A 20,659-nucleotide genomic window follows, 5' to 3' on the forward strand; every position below is an offset into this window, starting at 1 on the left:
TGGAGTCATAGGCTTCCATGAAAACAGAAAACAAATTTTAGATGGATACATTTGTATTGCTTGTGCTTTACCTTGAACAGAGAAAATTTAGACCTTGACTTTCTAATTAGTTTTTAAGTTAATAACTTGGACTGAAGTTACTGGCATGATCAATATTGAAGGCTGCTGTTCATTGTTAAGTTGAGCATAAGTTGCTGCTATGATGTCACCCTAAAACCTTTTACTAAAATTCTGTTCTTTTGCTTTGGATCAAAACAATGGAGATTAGGAATTACACAACGACCAGGAAAATAGTCTTCAGGCAAACTAAACAAACTTCTCTTTAGCAAGAAAACATTCCATTCAAATAAACAACAAGATTCAGTGGAAGGAGTATAAAGTTCATGTGGACAGGCCAGGTTCTTTCCTTCCTTTTCATTTTCCATTTCCATTTCCATTTCCATTTCTTTTTTTCTCTCTTCCCTACCATAAAGCAGACTACAAAAAGAATGAGAATTTCTAACAACGCTGTTTCACTTAGAGTCTCCTTTCTGAAGCAGGCATTCCCTGCAGTGTTCATGTTCATACCAGTATTTGAAATCAAGTGTGTATGTCTCACAGGACTCATTTAGGGTGGTAGAAAATCAGAACTTCACCTGGAAGCTATGATCCCTTCTTAATCTTTTCAGTATCTCATATTCCCATTATGCTAAAATGTATCAACTAGCTTCCTGGAATAATGCTATTTCTTGTTTGAGAAATCAGTATCATTACTTATTAAGAATTTTGAGATTTAAATATTAAAATAGCTAAACTTTGGAAAAAAGTCAATGTATCCCTTAAAAAATGGTGGTGAAATTCAGAAGACAGTGCATATGCCAATGGTGAAGAGAGCCCTGGAGTGGAAATTCCTAACAGGGTGTTCAGGACATTTCCCACACTAATTCTGCACAAACAATTCTAGTTCTTGACAGCCTTATATCATTGTTTTCAGCTGCATCATGTAAAGTAGCCTCAGAAAACAAAACAAACTAAGAAAATATGGACATAAACACTGCAACTTACCAGAACACAAGTTTCCCTGGTGATACGGGCAGGAAAAATCATCCATTTCACAGTACTTGCCATACACCTTGCCTAGCTTGTTTTTGAAGCAGAAACATTTTCCATCTATGCAATTTCCTTGACCACTGCAGATGGGCTGGTCCTGGTGTTGCCTGCACTTCTCTGAGGGAAGCGTGTCTCTGTTAGAGCCACAGTTACTGTCACTGCACGGGGACTGTTTGCTGTCAGGAGAAGTTTCTTCAGCCCACACTCGTTTGTGCCCTGTGCTGTCTCCATACTGGCAGGCACAGCTTTGCTGCACATTGACAATGGCAGTTTCATTGAAACCAATAGGCTTAAGTATGACATATTTTCTTCCTCCAGTTGTATGACATCCTTTCATTGTAACTGATACATTGAAAAGTACCTAAGAAGAAATAAAGATCGATTTAACATTATTATTATTTTCTTGCTTACATTTGCTTAAAATTTTTAACACATAAACAAAGCAGAATCTTATATTGTATATGAATGTGCACTAGCTGATAATAGCAAAATACACAGTGGTCACTTGTCAAACATGATGTATTAGTAATGACAGGCATCACAAATACAGTTAAAATCCTAACAATAGAGGATTGACAGAAGTCTACTTTCAAGTTAAGAAAGCATAGTTGCAAAAGACAAGTTTAATACAAATTAAATGGAAATAGAAATATCATTACTATCCTCCTGCTGTTATTTAACATGTATATTCTGTTATATCACAGGACTATTTAGATAAGAATTGGGATTAGATTGAGCAAGACAATACACAAACAGATACTCTTCATAAAAAGAATCTATAATGAATGTCCTGTGTCAGAATTGGTCATGCACCTACATATAAATCACACAGGTTTTTGGATGGCTCTGGCTACCCTACTAAAATACAGAACAGCTCACATGTTAGCAGTTACTTTTCCCAATTCCATGGACCCAGTGTCTGGCTCCAGGCCATGTCATGGCCATCACCACCATCCTCCAGGTCCTCATCCCAGCAGTGCCCACTACAGCAGCAGCTCCCGTGGCTTTTTGTAGTCCTGGTACAGGACCCAGGATCATTTTGGTGGTTAGGTGATTGCCATAAAGTTTCCATCAATCACCCCTAAAAGTTTTTGACTGAATGTGTGACACACTAGATATCAATCTTGTATTTTATAATTATTTCTTAGTTTGGTTTTTATTTTTTTTTTGACCAGTATGCTTCTGACAGGGTATTCTCTCTAAGGTTTTGAATTTTTTCATCGTCCTTATGTAAAGCAACTCTTGTCTCCTCACACAAAAAATGTAACCAGGAGGAGAAAGTGAGAAAGTAACACAAGGAAGAAAGCACCTTTAATCTTTACTACCAAAAAATAAAGATTTCCAAATAAAAAAGGAGAAACCCCGAGAAACTGATTACATATGAGGCTGAAACTACCCGCAAATACTGAGGCCATTCATCTCTCATCACTGTCTCTCCCTCCCGCTGCGCCCCCACACGAGAACAACCCAGCCCTTGGGGACAATGGTGGCTTTGTGGCGAGAGGGGCTGCGGCTGCCTACACGGACAACAGGAGAAGAATGCTGTGCAGAAACATGCACTTAATGTCATATTGAGGGGGCACACAGGCTTTGTCTCACCCTTTGCTTTTCTTCTTCTCATTTCTCAAATGTGCCACTACACACATAACCTCTCAGTAGCCCACACTCTCCATGCATTGAGATTTCTTCCCTTGGGTTGGAGGGCAAAAGTGTGGCTATAGAGAAATTGATTCATACAGCAGGTGCATATCATGTGGGGAGGACAGGCTGCAGCTAAGGAATGTGCTTTTTATTCAGCACAGAGCTCTGCCAGAAAACATCATCTTCAGGTACAAAACAGTACTGGAAGAATATCAGGGATATGGGAGGGAAGGGAAAATCATGTCGTGCATATGAGTCGTGAAATTTGATTCTGAACACAGCAGCAGACAGATTGAACCTGTGGTGACTAAATAATTACAACACCATGACACTTGCTAATAGCCAAAGTTAGTTTTGCACCCTGAAGAGGCCACAGGAATCTTCCAGAATTTAATCCACTTTGTTTTGGTAAGAAAAGGAAGGAAGAAGGATTAGACAATGAAAGGAATGTGAGAATTAAGGAAAAGCATTTTGTCTGTAAACAAACACTGAAATAAGGATTTACGGTTAAAATAAATTAATCTCTTAAGGATGGCTCATTTTCAACAGCCGTAGAGGTTTAGGACCACATGCAATCTTTTACAATCAACTGGCTTGGCTTTTATTAAAAAGAAACAGATATAAATATTTTTCTTTTCATTAAACAGAACAAATTCCAGTCCTCTTTCTTATGACATGCCCAGGGACCAACAGTGGGGAAAAGATGCTTTAAGAATAAAAACACCAAATCTCCTGTAAACTGTAGAAGCTACAATCAGCAGCATGCAGACAAAATTCAGAAGAGGATAAAATACATTCAAATTTACATTACAATTCACACATTTAATTTGTTTTGCTATTTTTACACACAGACACAAGCTATTTCTCACACCAGCTGAGACATATGTACATGTCAAGCAAGAAAGAACTCCTTGACCCTGCTCTCTAGAAACACAGACTTCTTCCTGGCAAGCGAAAAGAATTACTCCAGTAGTTCAAGCAATTAAATAAATATATCAAGGCACAGAGAAGTTTTTCTGGGAAGAAAACCATGCTCTTTACCTCAGCCAGACATCTTCCCCTGCATTTTCATGGTGCAGGATGCTCTGTTTCATTCAGTAGGTGCCACCAATTCAAATGGGAATAAATCATTTTATTAATTTGATTTATAAAATAAACTAATTATCCACAACCCTGATTGTGCAGGAAGACTACTAAAGCAAGAAGAGAGAAAGGTGACATCTAGTACAGTCCCAAGGAACACAAATTCCAGTGATTTTTTTCCACTGGGTGATTATCTTTCATCCTCTTTACGTACAGATTTCATCACAATGGATGTGATGGTTGTGCCCAGCGGAGGACAAAGAAGGAAAGTTTTAATGGACGTTAGCTTTCAGGAAAAGCTTTGAGCCTTAGTTCCACAGGATTAGTGAGAATTAAAATAAGATTCAGGAAAAATAAACCCAGAGAATAATAGAGAGCCTGTGATCATTAATCACATAAATCCATTTTCAGTTTAAGTAAATCCCTAGAAGATTTCACACCATTGAAACCCAACCAAACAGAAAAACAAGTATTCCAGTTCCTTGAATAATGAGAACTATCAACATACTTCTTTATTATATCCCACATTTTTACATCCTTCCATGCCAGTTTTTTTACTTCCATCAGGACAGATCGCAGTGATATTGAAATGAAGACCTTGGATCTGATTATCCACTTGAATTTTCACTTCAGAGATTAGTTTCTGTAACCAGAAAACAAATTTTAATTGCACTGCATCTCAAAATATAATGTATATTAGTGACTAACACCAAGTATGGCTCCTATGTCTGACTAAAAATGAAGAAAGCTTGTCTGTGTGAATAAAGGAATGAATTAAAGCTTTGTTTCCCATGTTGAAACCCAATTACATTCCATATATACACAACCAGTGAACTGGTAATTCTGATAAAGAGGATTAGGTTTTCCAGATAAAAATGTTTTCAGCTTTGCTAACATGGTTTTGAGACTGCATTTTTCACAATTTGAAAATCTATCCCAACAACCATATGCAACAAAAACTGCTCATTGTTTGAGTCCACGCTGACTTTTAGCCACACATGTAAAATACAACAGTAAACATACATACAACCACTGTTATCCAGCAGAAAAGTTTCCTAATTGACTTGACACTTTAAAAACTTCTGATATTTTGCATTTGTTTTAGAAAATTTTTTGCTGAACAAACCTTAGAGTGACCTAAAGGCTATGGGGATTATTCTTACTGATTTTTCTGGGTCAACTAAGACTATAAAAGCCAACAATTTACCAAGTTTGCAATTAAAAATAATGAAAAAGCAACTGCTTTGTAACTTGTATTTACTACATGACCTAAAATCCTGCTTCCTTCAAAGAAGAAATACTTCTCCTTGACCATTAAAAAATTTATTAAAGCTCTGTACAAATTTATGAGCTGAAAATTGCACAGAGGGATTTTTAAAATTCCTGTCATATTACTATTAAAAAATGAATTTAGTGGGATATTTTTACTGCCACAAATGGAAATGCAATCATATGAATCTTAACACATGTTTATCTTAGTAGTAACTTTTTGAAAATTAGTGACTCATCCTTGCTTTTTAGCCAGGGATTTTCAGCCAGGGTTTTCCATAGCTAAGCCTAAGGTTTCCCTGCCTGGAAGAAGAGTGAAAGAGGCCCACTGTCACTGAATATCAACACTAAATTTATTTTCTTATCTAAGTCCTTTTTTCCCTAGAATGCAACACATTCAAGACCTGTTCACCATGTGTTTATATAGTAAAAAGCCCCTAAAACTATGATGAAAAACTCAAATTGTGAAATCCAATGCACGTTAGGATGGGAAGAAAGACAGTGTCTAAAAAATGAAAATAAAGCTAAAGCAAACTGTGGGTGGCTGGACCAGGAAAGTCCCACTGAATCTTGTATTGAACAAAGTAATTGCTTCATAAAATTTCATTTCCTCCCCTTGAATGTTTGCTCTGCACTGGGCAAGCACTGTGTTTCAATTTAGGAAGGACAGTGTAAAACTGTCATACAAAAGGACTACAATTTTCAAAATTCTATGCCAGCAACTTCCTGCAAACCTCCATATTCAAAATGAGATCTCTTGACTTTATAAGAAGAAGTAAAATACAAGTGAGAACTTCTCTGCAATTTGACTACCCCTAAACATCTATGGTTTTGAATCTGTTTGCCTTTTTCCCAGTGTCTCCAACGTGACAATGAGAAAAGTGTATGCAAAAGCACTCTATGAATTAGAAAAAGACACAGGGGCTGGCTTGTCATTATATCAAATTTGCTGTAAGCAAATTGCTTGATTCTGTGGTAAAGCAAGTAAAATTGATAATTTCAGCCTCCCAAATCTAACTAAAAAAAAAAAGTGATACATGTGGATACCTTGCATATACTTTTGTAGCTGAGTTTTCAACTTTTTGAAATGGAATGCTTGTGTGTAACTGCACAACTTAACAGCATTCAACCATGCAACCCATCACATTCATTTAGATGCTACTCTATGGGCTCCCCATGTTCTGGTATCTCAAATGTCTATTTCTTGACTTCATTTTCAAAGCTGTTTACACCTTCTTTTCTTCACTAACAACATGCCTGTTTCACTTTCAAACTGCCATTCTGTGTCAATCATGTTTGAAAAGTGACTTTATGGTATTTCCCGTATTATTACTTTCGCTTTCCCAAACTATTACATTCAATTGATGCCTCCAAGCAAGAGTTCACAAAGCCATTTCCATTCTTCTCTCCCAAATCCCTATTAAAACTCTTCACTTCCATGCCTCAAACCCCCAAGTCATTATACTGCTTTTTACAGTATAGATACTGCTTTTCACGATATCCACCTTTCTCAAACTATCACCTTGTAAATTCCCATTTCTTTTTTGTTTTCTAAAAATTATGCTGCAAAACTCTCCAGATATTGCATTAGGTTTTTGCTCTGAATTTATATGGTGTGTAGACAGTGGGGTCTGGTCTGTAACTAAAGATCTGAGGTGCCAAAATTCAAATAAATAAAACATCTTTTGAAGTGACATAGCAACAAGTGCAGAGAATCAAACAGAATATTTAGAAGTATCCTTAGAAATTAAAAACCAGTAGCTCTTGGCTTTGACCCTGACAAAGCGGGACTTTCAGAGCTATCATAAGATAGTATCACCTATCCACCTGGACATTAGGAAAAGTAGGGAGTGTATCCTTGTAGACTTTGGATGGAAGACAAGATCCTGGAAATTCCAACTTCATGCTACGAAAGATGAAAAATGTACAAATATTACATAGAACATTGTCAGTCTCATCATACCTGATAGGCTTCTACCACCAAATCATTGAGATTTGCTGCTTGTGATTCTATTTGTCTTGCAACAGTACCAGGCAAGAGAGGTAACAGATCCTATGAAAAAGACAATAATTTATGCAGTTTTAATTTTAAGTATAAATATTGTGCCTTCAGAATTGAAAAAAGAAATCAGGTTTCTAACCTACTTTATACCAATGAAACTGGCTTCCTTGAACGGCAAAAATAACATTGATATTATTGTCAATCAATTTTTCAGAGAGCTGCCCAAGAGATGGATGCTCCTGCAAAATACAACAGGAAAGAGAAGATTGTAGATTAGTAGGAAAAAATCTTGTATTTCATATATGACATATTACATATTTCCAAATCAATCAAATTGGATTGATTCCAATGCAATTGTAACTCCTAAACATACAGAGAATGGTAGACTGACATCAAAACCAGGATGGGGTCATCCTAATAAACAATAAAAAAAAAATCATCAGGGCATCAGCCAGGCTTATCTGTAGCCAACTACATTGATCTGCTGCACAGTGGGAGGACTAACTATACAGTACTATTTTGTTGGTTTGAGTCTTATGCCTAAAGAAATATGGACAGGATGTGGTCCATGGTCCATCTAGAAGAGCAGGGAATGATGGGGGGGGTTCATGTGCAAAAGTGAGGGAGAAAATACAGCATGAAGCACTGAGATGAGGTGCGCTTTTGAGAACAGCAAGGAGGGTAATTAAAAATGTTTGATTCTCTGATGTGTATTTTGGCATCAAATGCAGCCACTGGATCAGGTTCTGGCAACATCAGTATTCTATGCATATCTCAGTTACTACTGACAGCTTTCTCCTCCGTGTGTTCAAGAGCTACCTAAGGACTGATGACTCCAGTCCTCACCATGATGACCTGCTACATTTTCTTAACCACACCTATGCTTCAAGAAGATGGCATGAGTTTCACAGCTCTCCTCAGTAATGCATTGTTCTATTTGGTGGAGTACCTATGACAGCACGTCCTGTGCCAATGACCTGCTCTTCTACACTTCCCATTGAGAGAGCTGACATGGATTTGAGAACAAGAGCTGTGTTGCTATCTGTTCTTCCAAGATCTGGGGAAGTTCAAGGGTGTCTGTGTGGTCCCAATGGGCTTTGTACACCTGGGTTATGTGAGATCCCTCTAGATCCAGTACTCCAAACCAAACTATTTCTTAAAATCACCACTTATTTACCAGCCTTAAGTGAATACTTCTCAAGAAGTAAACTCAGTACTTAAAATTCATGACAAAAAAGAAAGAAGTGACTGGGGCCTTGGCCTGTGATTCCACTTGAAGAGATTTCATCTGGACACCTCCACTTAGGTACTTCAACCTTTATCCCCACATAATTTTATTATCTTTCTTCTTGTGGCATTTTTCCCCATCTGTCCCATATCGTCTCTCACTGGCACAAACACAGTCTGTTACCCTGAACAACTTCTTTCTCCTCAGATTGTCCCTTGTTACTTAAGGCACCCTGCAAGTCAACAGCCCTACCAGCAATAATATGAATAGCAAGACAACTGAGACAAAGAGAGTCTTTTGCAAGAAAGCAAAATCCATTTACCATCATATTGCACCATTATAAAGAGCCTGTATAATGTACAGAGAGAACAAAAAAGTTTTTTGGTGCAGTTCGACATTGGCCAGGGTACATTCATCTCTCAACATTTCAACACTTTGGTAAAACATTATATTCCTTAAGATAACTGACAAAAGGTAGCACCGTATTAAACAGGCCTTCTTACAGTTCCAGCTGGAGAGAGTAGCCTACAACAAAGTGCTAAGCCCTCCTTCCTTCTCCATGGCACAGAGCACAGTAGTGGGACCTCCGCTGTGCTGCACAACCTCACAGGCCATGTGCAATTGGCTGGCAGATCACAGACACACCAAGTGGTCCCAGGACACAAGTGAAGCCAGGCATTCTGCAAACTCCTCCTGCACCATAAACATGGGAATGACAGGGGCAGTACCAAGAGATCATGAGATGGCGGCAAAATAAGTCAGTCTTCCTGCTTAGCACATGATACTAGATCTGTCTGAATTCCAGCAGAATGGCTCCTCAGCAACTCTGCAGCTACTAGACGAACTCTGGAATCAGGAGTATCAGAAATAGCTTTCCAACCCTTCATAAACCAAAAACTTACTCAGATGGAGCTTATGACACCCATAGACATGCAAGGGCTGCAGGGACAGGATCCCCAGACTACCTCTGCTCACAAGGAAGGCTGAACTTCCATGTACTTGTTACCAACAGCTCTCCAGAGTGTCCAGCTTCTTGTTTATTTCTATTAGAATTGAGTTTAAAAAAAAACCAAAAAAACCCCAAAAAACAAAACCAAACAAAGCCCAAAGCATCAACAGACCCACACTAGCTTTTTAATTTTAATCATTAAAGAGATGACATAACATACCAATGGTCACTCATGGAGCCTCACTTTGCTTGCTGTGAAAACCTTGCTGTAACTTATGTGTTTTCATCTGATCTCTTCCCACTACTGCTTAGGTAAATATACTTTAATTTTAGATCATCTTTCTTGTTTCAATTACATAATTCATTTTATTATTTTAACTTACTTGGTTAAGCTGAGAAGATAACTAATACAGATGTTAAGTATTTCAGAAAGGGAATTAACCAAGCACAGATCTAAATAAAAGAGACTAGGTTTCTGTCCTGTCATGCACTTTTTTTGCTGACCTTTCTGTGACTGCTTAGCAGAAGTTAGAAAGAAACATGCAGAAAAAATGTCTAATAGGAAACATTTCTGATATAAAGGCTAAGCTTGTTCAAATAAATAAAACAAAGCCCTCTAAACTGGCACAAGTAAGAAATAAAAATATGCCAAAATACAATCTTCTCATGACTACCCAAAGCTAAGAATCAAAGCAGGAAAACAATGTAATTGTAGAAGTCTTTAATTTAGCACAGCCAAACAAAATTGCATTGATACAAAAAAAACCCAAAAAACATGTTTCATATTATGTTTTCTAAAAGACTGACAGAATTTCATGATATTTCATTTAAATATCAAATAGTTATTCCAGCCCTCTGATTTCACCCATTTGAAGTTGGATATCTATGAAAAAAATAATCACATGTACCATGGATGAGATGAAAAAAGCAAGAAACCAGCACACTTTCCCTTACAGACACTATTGTGTTGTCATCAAATCTGCTCCAGAAAATGCAATTTGTAGTACTAAGTTGATGCCTACTGTTAACATGTGGGCATGCAAAAATTAGCACATATTTTAAAAAAAAGGGGTTAGCAGCCAGAAAACACGTGGATCTAAATGTTCTACCAGAGATATAATCTTTAAAAGTCATTTCGTTTGGATGGCTAAAAAAATCAATTTCATAAAATACATCAGTAGTAGTCTTCATGGAGATTTCATTTTCCATATGGGAAAGTTCAATTATGATCTATCAAACCAGAATGCAGAATATCAGTTAGAACACCTTTTTTTTTTTTTTTCAGTCAGTCATCAATATATCATACCTGCATAGAAATATATTAATTAATTTTGTCCTATTTTCCATTAGTGAGTTTATCCAATTGCAACAGAGTTGCAACAGAGTTGCAACAGAAATTAATTCCCAAAGTTGGACAGAAAATAATAATTTGTTGTTTTGGTTTTTTTCCCCTGAAACAGACAATATCTTTATTATCAAAGGAATCCTGAACACCAAAATGATTTGTACATTTAGCAATTACCTAATAAGCAGAGCAAACATTCTCTGATTTATAGCACTGAAACTAAGAAAACTAAAAAGAAAGAAAAACAGACAAGGTTCTGCTTTGGGAAAGAAAAGTTTCAGGATTATTTGCTCTGAGTAGAATAAACTGAATAGACTGATTAGAATGGAAAAAAATTTCTGACATCTGTGAGGAAATATCCAAGAGGTGACAGAGGGAGTATATGAATGCAAGAACGTCAGATAAATGGAAATCCAAATAACCTTCCTGTTAGCACACGCTGATCTCCCTCCTCCGCTTAGCAAGGTCCCAAACACTCACTGCTTCCCAGAAACCTCCTGTATTTCACGATAACACAACAGCCAGCACCCTCTTCCTGCTGCTCCACCATCCTTGTAAATAACAGTTGCTGGGATTACATTCAGGTCTAACCTCACTTACACAAGCCTGCACTGACTTCACTTCCACGTTGCTGGCTCTGGCTGAACACAAGCTGTACACTTCAACTAAGGGCAGCCAGCACTGAGAACAAAACTTCAATGTGCTCTAATTGTACCACAGCTCATACTTCTGCTTTCTGGGGATTACATTGCAATTAAGCAGTGATTCATGTTTCTTAAATAAACAATTCATATTTATTTAAGAAAATACCCAAAGCAGTTGAAACCTATAATTCTTAGGAAAAAAAATAAATTCCTTCAGTCACTTCAGACTACTTTATCTATTACTGAAGAAAATATTTTGAAAACTAAAAAAATCTGTTGAAGGCATCTTACTTTGCTACAGCAGATTTGCTGCAACTTTTTGCAGAGGTTTGTATTACCTCACATTGGCTTTCTACTGTGAAATCTGAATGCATTTAATGCTAGTCCATCCATTGAGGTATCTCATTGCTGTTGTGTGCCCTCTGGTTTACTCTCACCAAGCCTTTCAACCAACACTCCTGCGCATCCTCTGACCATAAACCACAGCCACTACCTTTGTCTTGTGAGCACGATTGTACAATTCCAATGTATTACCAGCTTCTACTTGTGCAAAATATCACACCACACTATATTTTATACAAAATGTGTGTGATTTTTATGAGATGCTAATAATAACCCACATCAAAACGACAACATATTCTTCTTTGCTGTGTATTGTTTTTTTCAGACTTCAAAATATTTTAGTCCACACAAAAAGAATGGCAATATGCCAGGTGATCAATTTTTCATTTCACAACTTGCCTACCTGGAAAAACATTACTCTAATAACTGAAATAAAAGCAATGCTTTGAGAGCAGTCTAAAAACCTCTTTTATACAGTTTTGCACCGTCTCTCTGAAGGCAAAATCTATGACCTTACCATACTCGTAGCTTTGATGTACACATTATCTTTCAAGTGACAGTTTCCATCATGGGGAATTACAATTCCTGCTAATTTACTATCAAGGGCCAGATGGGAAGTTTGATCTGTCATCACAAGAAGCAGTCGCTTTGCTTCTTTACGCCATCCAATATGGCTCTACAAAGAAAACAAAATTAGGTGTAAGAAAGCAGTAACTACCTATCTTCTAAAGTAATCAACAACAAAATGAAAAATCAACATGAAAGACCACTTTCAGGTATTACACTGCCTGGCAGCACTGCATTTAGAACCAGGCTATTTAAAGCATTTTGTGTGGAAATAGACATAATGTACTACATCTGAAAACTACCAATTTCTTTGGTTTTTTCCATTTACCATTTTCTTTGCTTTTTAAAGAACAATATCCCACCATACATGCCAGCTATGCTTTATGTAGTGGGCTTGATAACAGCTGCCACATTGCGTATGTCCCTATTAAGTACAAATACAAAGCCCATAGTTTGTAAAATCCTCTGGGGTTCTAGGAAGCATTACAACCAGTAAATATGCATTCATCCACATTGATACTTGGCACTCTGTTCTATTTTTACATTGATTTATATTCTCATCACTCTATAATTTCCTTTTCCTACACAATTTCCTGGAAAGTGCATTAGTATGCAATCACAAATCAATAAACTAAAGTTTGAAAGCCTTAATGCAATTATAAATTGAGAAATTCCTTATTAAGCAGCAAAATGCTACATTTATTCACCATCTTAGGGGACTGATGGCAAAGTGGTAGCCTCAAGGATGAATTGAATGCCTTTTAGGAATTCAGTGATGTGAAGGGTAAGCTTATACCTATATTGATTTAGATGCCAAATTGTATTTTCAAAACATTTATCTCCCTGATTATAATCAAATTTCTGAGGCACACAGGAAACACATCATATGATTTTTCATTATTCCCTCTCTTGCTTATTCCATCTACTTTTTCACTGCTTCCATTTTATCTCCTTCTTATGACACAGAATCTCTACAATTCTCATGTGAAACATGAACCTGCAGTACAGTCCATGTACTCATCCACACTTTGTGACTTACTCTCTGCCTCCCTTTCTTCATGGAGAGGAATTCAGCTCCCTTCTCAGGTTCACTCTCTGCTGTCTCTGAATGGGGATTAAATATCTCAAGCCAGCAAAAATAACAAGTACAGAGGGGTGTTGTGTCTTTTCCAACTTATACTTTAGGCAACAGTCTCCCTTAGACACTCCTAGACAGCATCCCTCTAAAGAAGGAGCATTTTAAGTTTTATTTATAAACACAATTAGTCTTAAATCATTCAAAATTCTCCTTCAGCACTGTAAAAACCTCTTCTCCTAAGACTCCATCATATGACTTTGTCATCTTGAGACTTGTTTAGTTTTAGGTAATCCTGTGAGGAGTAGGGAGTTGGACTCAATGGTCCTTATGGGTCCCTTCTGACTTGAGATGTTCTGTGGTTGTATGATTCCTACCTACATATGTCACAGCAATCTAAATTTTAAAGTAGCTCCATGTCCTAACCTGCAACCTCTTGTAACTATGATGCATTGGTTAAAGCAAGATGGAGCAAGTTATAAAGGTCTATTGTAGGCAAAATGAGTGTACATTAATATAATTTATAGTTCATGATGGTCATTATGAATTGCACATTCTTCCCATCCATTTCACTTCACAATTCACTTACCAGGAAAGCCTCCACATTCTCATGAATGTTTCCATTCTATTGTTCTTGGAAGCATATATTATTCTAGAACTCACATGTCATAAGTGTGGAATGTGTCCAGTGAGAAACACTGAATTTTTAGGAATTTTTCCAAAGTTCCAGAATAATTTTTTGTAACAGCTTCAATCACAGTGTTTATGAACAGTGGTTTTTACTTACCTGCTAATCAAAATTTGAAAATAAAATTGGACCAAACTATTCATTTTTAGCATAGTTTGGATTACTTTTTGTTCTTGAGATATTGTACTGCACAGAAAAATAGTGAAAAGATGGACAAGACAAAACAATTATCCTGACATCATTCTAACAGATGAGAAACATGCCAAGCCTGTGATTTGAATGGGAATTTTGAATACTTTATAGAGCATTACCAAACCTATGAATCAACAAAATTTCAAAGTTTGTATTGCATTAATATGCATAAGAAGAAAAGCAAAAACCAAAAATAGCTCTCTAGAGCAAAACAAACTCTCTGTATCTAATATGCTTAAAGGTTAAGACTTATTGATGCAGATCTTTTCTATCCTTTTCTGCATGGGAGACACTGTGATGAAATTTTATCAATACACAAAAGTTAATTTTTAGTTGATTTGTACTGTTTTAAAATTTGAAATTTCTAAAAGCTGAGAACATAGAAGTTCTTCTGTTTTCCTTATCTATACAAGCAGTTATGTAAAATATTTCAATAAATTTTCAAGTTCTTAAGGAGAAGAAATGTCAAACGGTATGTCTTCATTGAAGAACACAAGCAGTGCTTCAACGATTTTTTAAACTAATTACATAATTGACTGAAATGAATACATGTGTCTGCTCAAACAAGAAGCAGTTGCTTTCATCATCCATCCTATGTTGGTTAGGCTGGTTAAAGCCAGAAATTGAAGAACCATAACCAATATCAAAACACGTTCCCTCATGCTCTCCTTTTTCAGTTTCAATTGGAAATTTATACTTAAGGGGGAAATAATAGAAAAGGAGGAAAAAATCTTAGTATTATCAGGCATAGCACTGGCATTTTGAATTCAGAAACACAGGCCACCAGTTTATCTCTCTCTCTATATATATATATATCTAGATATATACTGCCTGAATTGCTATTTCTTTACTCTTTTGCAAATAAGTTCCTTTCTTACCTGGCACACAGCTGCTTGGAGCATTGCATCGAAACCCCCTTCAGGTGTATCAATATTCCCAGAAATTTTTTGTTTATTCACTGCATTTCTGAATTCTGCTATATTGTCAGTCAGGGATAGCACATGAATATAACCATGAGGAGGCATACAATCTAAATTGTAATCACTGTACCAAAACAAAACAAATCAAAAACCTTATTTTTCCTTTGAAGGAGATGAAAATATTGAATCCCCATTAACCCATAAAATCCTGGTATAAATGAAGATGTAGGTAGCACAAAATAAGAAACACTTCCAGTTTCAGACAAAGGGAGCAATTCCATGTGAAACTAAGCTCAGTGGGAAGTAGATATAATTAACTACAAAAAATGTATATTATCTTGTATTTTATGGAATTGTGTACATAATAACTTAGTTAATATGTTAACAGTATATATGTAGTGTTTCATACAGAACAAAAAATGCAGCAAGAGGGATGGTATGTAGTCAGGCAGTATATAAACCCTTTTGGAATATCTACAGTGTGGTACAACTTTGCTTTTCATTATCCTGAGAAAGGACTATCATACTGTAACAGCAAGAACTTTTAATAGGTTGCTACATAGGCTATTGAACTATAAAGAAATCTAAGTTCCTATATCCACTAGTGTTACATAACTGTACACAAAATTAATATAAATATTAATAATAATTACCTCATCAAAGAGATAAGAAAATCCATTTTCAGAAACATCATAGCAAATGATACTTTCTCACATTACGCATAAGGGAGATAGTCTGATTTTCATTGTAGGTAAGCTAGTGAAGCAGCACTTATACAGGTCATTGACCTGGGACCCATTCACAGCCGTGATTTATGGCACAAGTTGAAGTGCTCATCCATTCAGAGATGCTGAGCAGCTTTCAACTCTCTCAATTTCTACTGCATCCAGACTGTAACCTGCTCTCCTCCAAATCAAGGTACAGTCAAAGAAGGGAAACTGGCACTGAAAGGATTAATACCTGTGCAGATGTCTCCTCTTAGGCAAAATACATTGTGACCTAGAAATGCTAATCAATATCCACTCACTACATATAGATGGTCTAGCTGACTGCTTTATCCATAGATAGTCACATCTCTAGAATGAATTCCTCCACTAGGCACCAATTCAAAACTTACTGAAATCAAAAAAGGGTACTTAGGGACTTCACAGAACTTTGGATCATGTCTTCCCAGGAAAGTCAAACAAGAAAGTATGAAGAATTAATATTCACTTTTCCAATTACTATAATTTATACAGCTCTGAATTTGTTGTGTACAATCTTGTTCTCCAGGGGATTTTGGAAGTGATCCCTCACTTTGTATGTGTTGAACCCAAGGTATATAAGGCATAGCATGAACAAAGAAATGCAGGCCAGAACATATTTTGTATTTAAAAGAGGAGCCCCTTCACATTAGAACTGTAGATTAGAGAATCGCTTATGTTCATTAAATGTACTGAAACCATATCATGTTGACAAAAGTAGAATTTTCATGAAAAAGTTAATGAATACATGACCATACACTAGGAAGTACCGAGGTCAGAAAGTAAAAACTTTGTGATGAATCTAGGTATCATATCTAAAAAAATGAAAACCACAACAGTTGAATTTAAAATTAAATACAAAACATAGCCAAAGCAGCATGGGTTTTGGCTTGTTTTGCTAAAGAAAATACAGCACATTTTTTCTGATACAGAAACAGTTTTTCTGAAATCATTCATCAGGTATTCCAGAAGTAATCACTGTAAAACAACTTTCAGCATTTTCGTAGGGACTTTGTCAAGGAACCACAGTAAAAGGAAACAAAGATAAATTCTGAAGAATTTTAAAAATAAATATGTATAATGCATATTTCTGTCATTAAATACACGTCTCAGTGTTACAGTAAATGTAAAAAGACTACATACCTGCACTGGTTATGGATTCTACCTGGATGAATGCTAATATAGGGTGACACAGTTTTATCCACATAGGATCCAAATCCAAGTCGAAAATCAAGAGAAATATTCTCCATCTTTTTAGATAAAGCAAATCCAACGGAATTTAACTTTTCTATATTGTTGTGCATAGAGGCTGAGACATCAACTAAATAGTAAAGATCCACAGGGTATTTCTCTAAAGGACGAACTTTTAACATAAAGTTTGCTTCACTTCCTGATTAAAAAAAGAAACAAATATGTTTATTTACTATTTTTGAATGGACATGCTTAAAAATACATTTATTTTTGTAGCAACCTCAGCACAAAGTTGTTTGTGTCAGCAAAGAGAAAAACAAACAAACAAGAAAATCTCCCAAGAGTAAAAGAAACCCTGAAGAAGCATTCAAAAATAAACCATAAAGGTCTGTTTTAGAGAACATCTTGGGGTTTTTTTCTTGCAGGACCACTGTGCAACTTATTGTAAAAATCTGACTTCTCCACATTTTGTTTTAAATTCATGGTTATGCAATCCCTTTGGCATTATAACAAAAAGCAGTTGTGGCTCACAAAGGACACAGATCTGCATACAAATTGGGGTCAGTCACTTCAAGGTTGTCACTTCAAAGTATGTAAATGTATCCTGCAAATAGTTTGTCATATGACAGAATCTAAAACTACAAACACACCACAAGGACAGCGCAGCCTCACAAATTCACATAAATAATGATAAAAGTTTATCTCAAACTGCTTCCAAAGATTTGATGAGAAAGCTCCGTGGGATCAAAAAAAAAAAAAAAATATTTAAAATGTTTTAATATTAAAATAATTCCACCTTTTGGCATATACAAAACAGAATTCTTATTTCAGGATTATAGATGTTAATGCTTTGGAAGCTGCTAACACAGTCCTCACATTCTTGCTTGTCTAATATTCTGCAATGTCAGCAAAACGACTGAAGTGATTTGTATGGGCAGAGTAGGTACAGGAATGCACAGTTTCAAATTAGCCATCATTTTATGTTATCCAAAGTGTGAGCTCACAGCAGAAATGAGTTTAGGATCTTCATGTGATGAGTGGAGAATCTAGTCCAGTACTGTGAAATGAAGATACAGCAAAGGACAGGAGGAAGGAAGATGTTACAGAAGAACTATGCAGGTTTTCAATAAAAACTATCAAAAGGTACATCCATTACAGAGATCTTACTGAGAAAATTTAAATATGCAAAGTACTTTCTTCCAATGCTCTTTGAACACAATCCATCTGAAAATGTCAGGATTTGTCCGTATTAGGTCTTGCATGAGGAAAACAATTTCAGTGTGCTGTAATTTATGTTTCCTCTTTGCCAATGTAAATTGAATTACTTTTTGTAAATGACCCTTGCAGGTCTCCAGTTTGCACATAGTGAGATACTGAGTGCAACCTTTATTTTTTCCCACATAAATCCTAAATGATGAGTATATGTAAGCAGTGACAAAACCCCCCAGTATCAAAACAAAAGCATCTTTGTCTGTGTGATTATACTGTATCAAATGTCTGTTTTGAGTAAAATCTATAGTGGTATATCTGTGTGTTTCCCTGAGGGGGAAAATATGGGCAAGATATCTATCTATAAAAAGTTTTTCTTCTGGAGTCCTTGAAATTTCATTCTTCTGCCACCCTGATGCAAGAACTTGTACAAAGCATAAGGAACTCCAAACTTAATTTCATTATTTACTGGAAAAAAAGGTTAATGAAACCAAATTTGAGAAAGCTAACATTTTTTCCTATTAATCCAGTATGCCTTTGGAAATAAATGTGACCACAGACAGTGCTTAGAGGTAGCTCAGTTCCTGAAACCCTTTCTCAAAGCAGAGAGGAGTCATTTTGGAAGGAGACTGAGGAAAGGAGAAGTGCTGATGTTACCTTGACTGTTTTATTATTGTAAAGTGTGAAAACCAGAGATCCTTTGTGCTTTACACACATGCAGATCCCTCCTTTTTCCCTTGTAACTGACAGAAAATGATCATTTCTACAGTGAAGATCAGTAAAATATTTCTCCTAAATGTTTAATGTTTTCCAGACAAAGATTGATCCCTCTCACATATTTCTTTCTCCCATTATTCTTTGGAAAAGAAATAAATTGAATTTTATTGAGTGAATGATAATTGCATCCCTTTATATCATCCCTCACTTTTGCTGTTGGCTACAGCTTTTTTAGAGACAGAGAATGAACACTGATTTAGACTTGTGCTGAGGGCAAGTGGAGATATACTAGTTATAAAAAAATTCAGGCAGTGAACACCTATGCCTTTTTCAGGAATGTAGTATTTTCTTATATTACAGTTTTGATATTTTTCTAGTTGTCTAGTCAATGCACTTGAAAGTAAAGAAATAATTAAGAAGTTTATCAAATTATGAATTTAGGAATTATAACTCTATTTACTTTCAGAAGGAATAGTTTATACATATGTAAGGCAAAACTGTTAGTGTAAGTGGCTAAAGAATCAAGAAACCACATAAGAAAACAGGAAAGACTACCTAAAATTCCCTTTCCACTTTTTACTGGCATTATTCCAAACTGTGTTTGACAGAAATAATTCTTGGTGAAGATGACACTTGAATATGGGATACACACTCACAGTTCTTCTATACAATGCTACAGCATCATTCTTCCAAATCATTATTCCAGATGATTCTTCACAAAAATATCTGTACTTAGAAGTATTGTTTTTATTTTAAATGTATTATAATATCAATGTGTTAGAGACGACCCAACCTGGACGCAGTTGGACTGAAACTTTTCCTGGTGTCACTTGTGTATTTGTTTCATGGTCACTAGGTATTGTGACATGAACCGTGGGGTTTTCAACCAAATCTGATTGGCAGCCTCTTTTCATTAAGTTGAAAACAGTGTCACAGCGTCCCTTCTGTGTTGTGCCAGCCATGAAATCCTGTTTAATAAGAAAAAAAAAGTACAAAACAATCTGAGCTGAAAAAAACCCCTGTGCTAACTTCAAAGGATGAAGAAAAACAAAATATTGGTCTTTGAAACAATAAAATATGCTACTATAATTGCATAAATTATAGAAAAATTCATGAAACCATATGTTTTTAATGATAACAATGACGCAATATTTAAATTAAAGTTAAATCTAATTGCACATTGACTCTTTTCTACACAGAAAATTTTAAAATGAGAAATAGGGTCTTGCATAATCAGAACAAGTTGACTTTGGAGAAAAAGGAAATTACACACTGTTATTATGTCACTAAAAAAAAGTTCTGTGCTATGCTATGAGCTCATTTTAGCAAGAAATCATCATTCCCACAACATCAAAACAGGTTAGTTTTCAGAAGAAACCACTGGTAATGTTATTCAGGCTGATATTTAGTAGGAACACCAGAGGTCAGCTCTAGATTTAGCCACCCTGAATTTGTCTATGCCACTACACAAAATCAAAAGACCTGCTGAACTACATCATTTCAATTCCCAGAGAGAAGAAACCATATATAATTACAGGAGTGGACAGTTTAGGATGTCACCAACATAAAAAAAAGCCCTTGTAGATACAGAAATGTGATTAGTAAAAGGATGATGTCAGAAGCAGCCCATCCTTTTCTGCATTGAAAGTGAAAAGTTGTCAAAAATTGTGCCAAAATGATCCAATGCAAAATTCCTTCCTGACCACTAATCTGATGATTAATACAATTCTGAACATTCGGGGCGGGGGTGGGGGGTGGGGGGTAA

General features: G+C 36.0%; 1 protein-coding gene across 1 annotated transcript in view; it reads right to left on the bottom strand.

Annotated features, from left to right (window-relative positions):
* Window positions 1-20,659, bottom strand: part of ITGB8 (integrin subunit beta 8) — a 40,853-nt gene that overhangs the window by 3,369 nt on the left and 16,825 nt on the right. The window contains exons 3-10 of the mRNA XM_041418277.1: window positions 19,688-19,862; window positions 16,921-17,167; window positions 14,993-15,158; window positions 12,110-12,268; window positions 7,228-7,323; window positions 7,046-7,135; window positions 4,322-4,456; window positions 1,045-1,450 (exon numbers count right to left, since the gene is read on the bottom strand). Of these exons, the coding sequence (XP_041274211.1) occupies window positions 1,045-1,450; window positions 4,322-4,456; window positions 7,046-7,135; window positions 7,228-7,323; window positions 12,110-12,268; window positions 14,993-15,158; window positions 16,921-17,167; window positions 19,688-19,862 (1,474 nt within the window). The remainder of the gene's footprint in view (window positions 1-1,044; window positions 1,451-4,321; window positions 4,457-7,045; window positions 7,136-7,227; window positions 7,324-12,109; window positions 12,269-14,992; window positions 15,159-16,920; window positions 17,168-19,687; window positions 19,863-20,659) is intronic.

The sequence above is a fragment of the Onychostruthus taczanowskii genome, unplaced genomic scaffold, assembly GCF_017590055.1.
Source record: "Onychostruthus taczanowskii isolate IOZ18803 unplaced genomic scaffold, ASM1759005v1 scaffold59, whole genome shotgun sequence".
In the NCBI taxonomy this organism is placed as follows: domain Eukaryota; kingdom Metazoa; phylum Chordata; class Aves; order Passeriformes; family Passeridae; genus Onychostruthus; species Onychostruthus taczanowskii.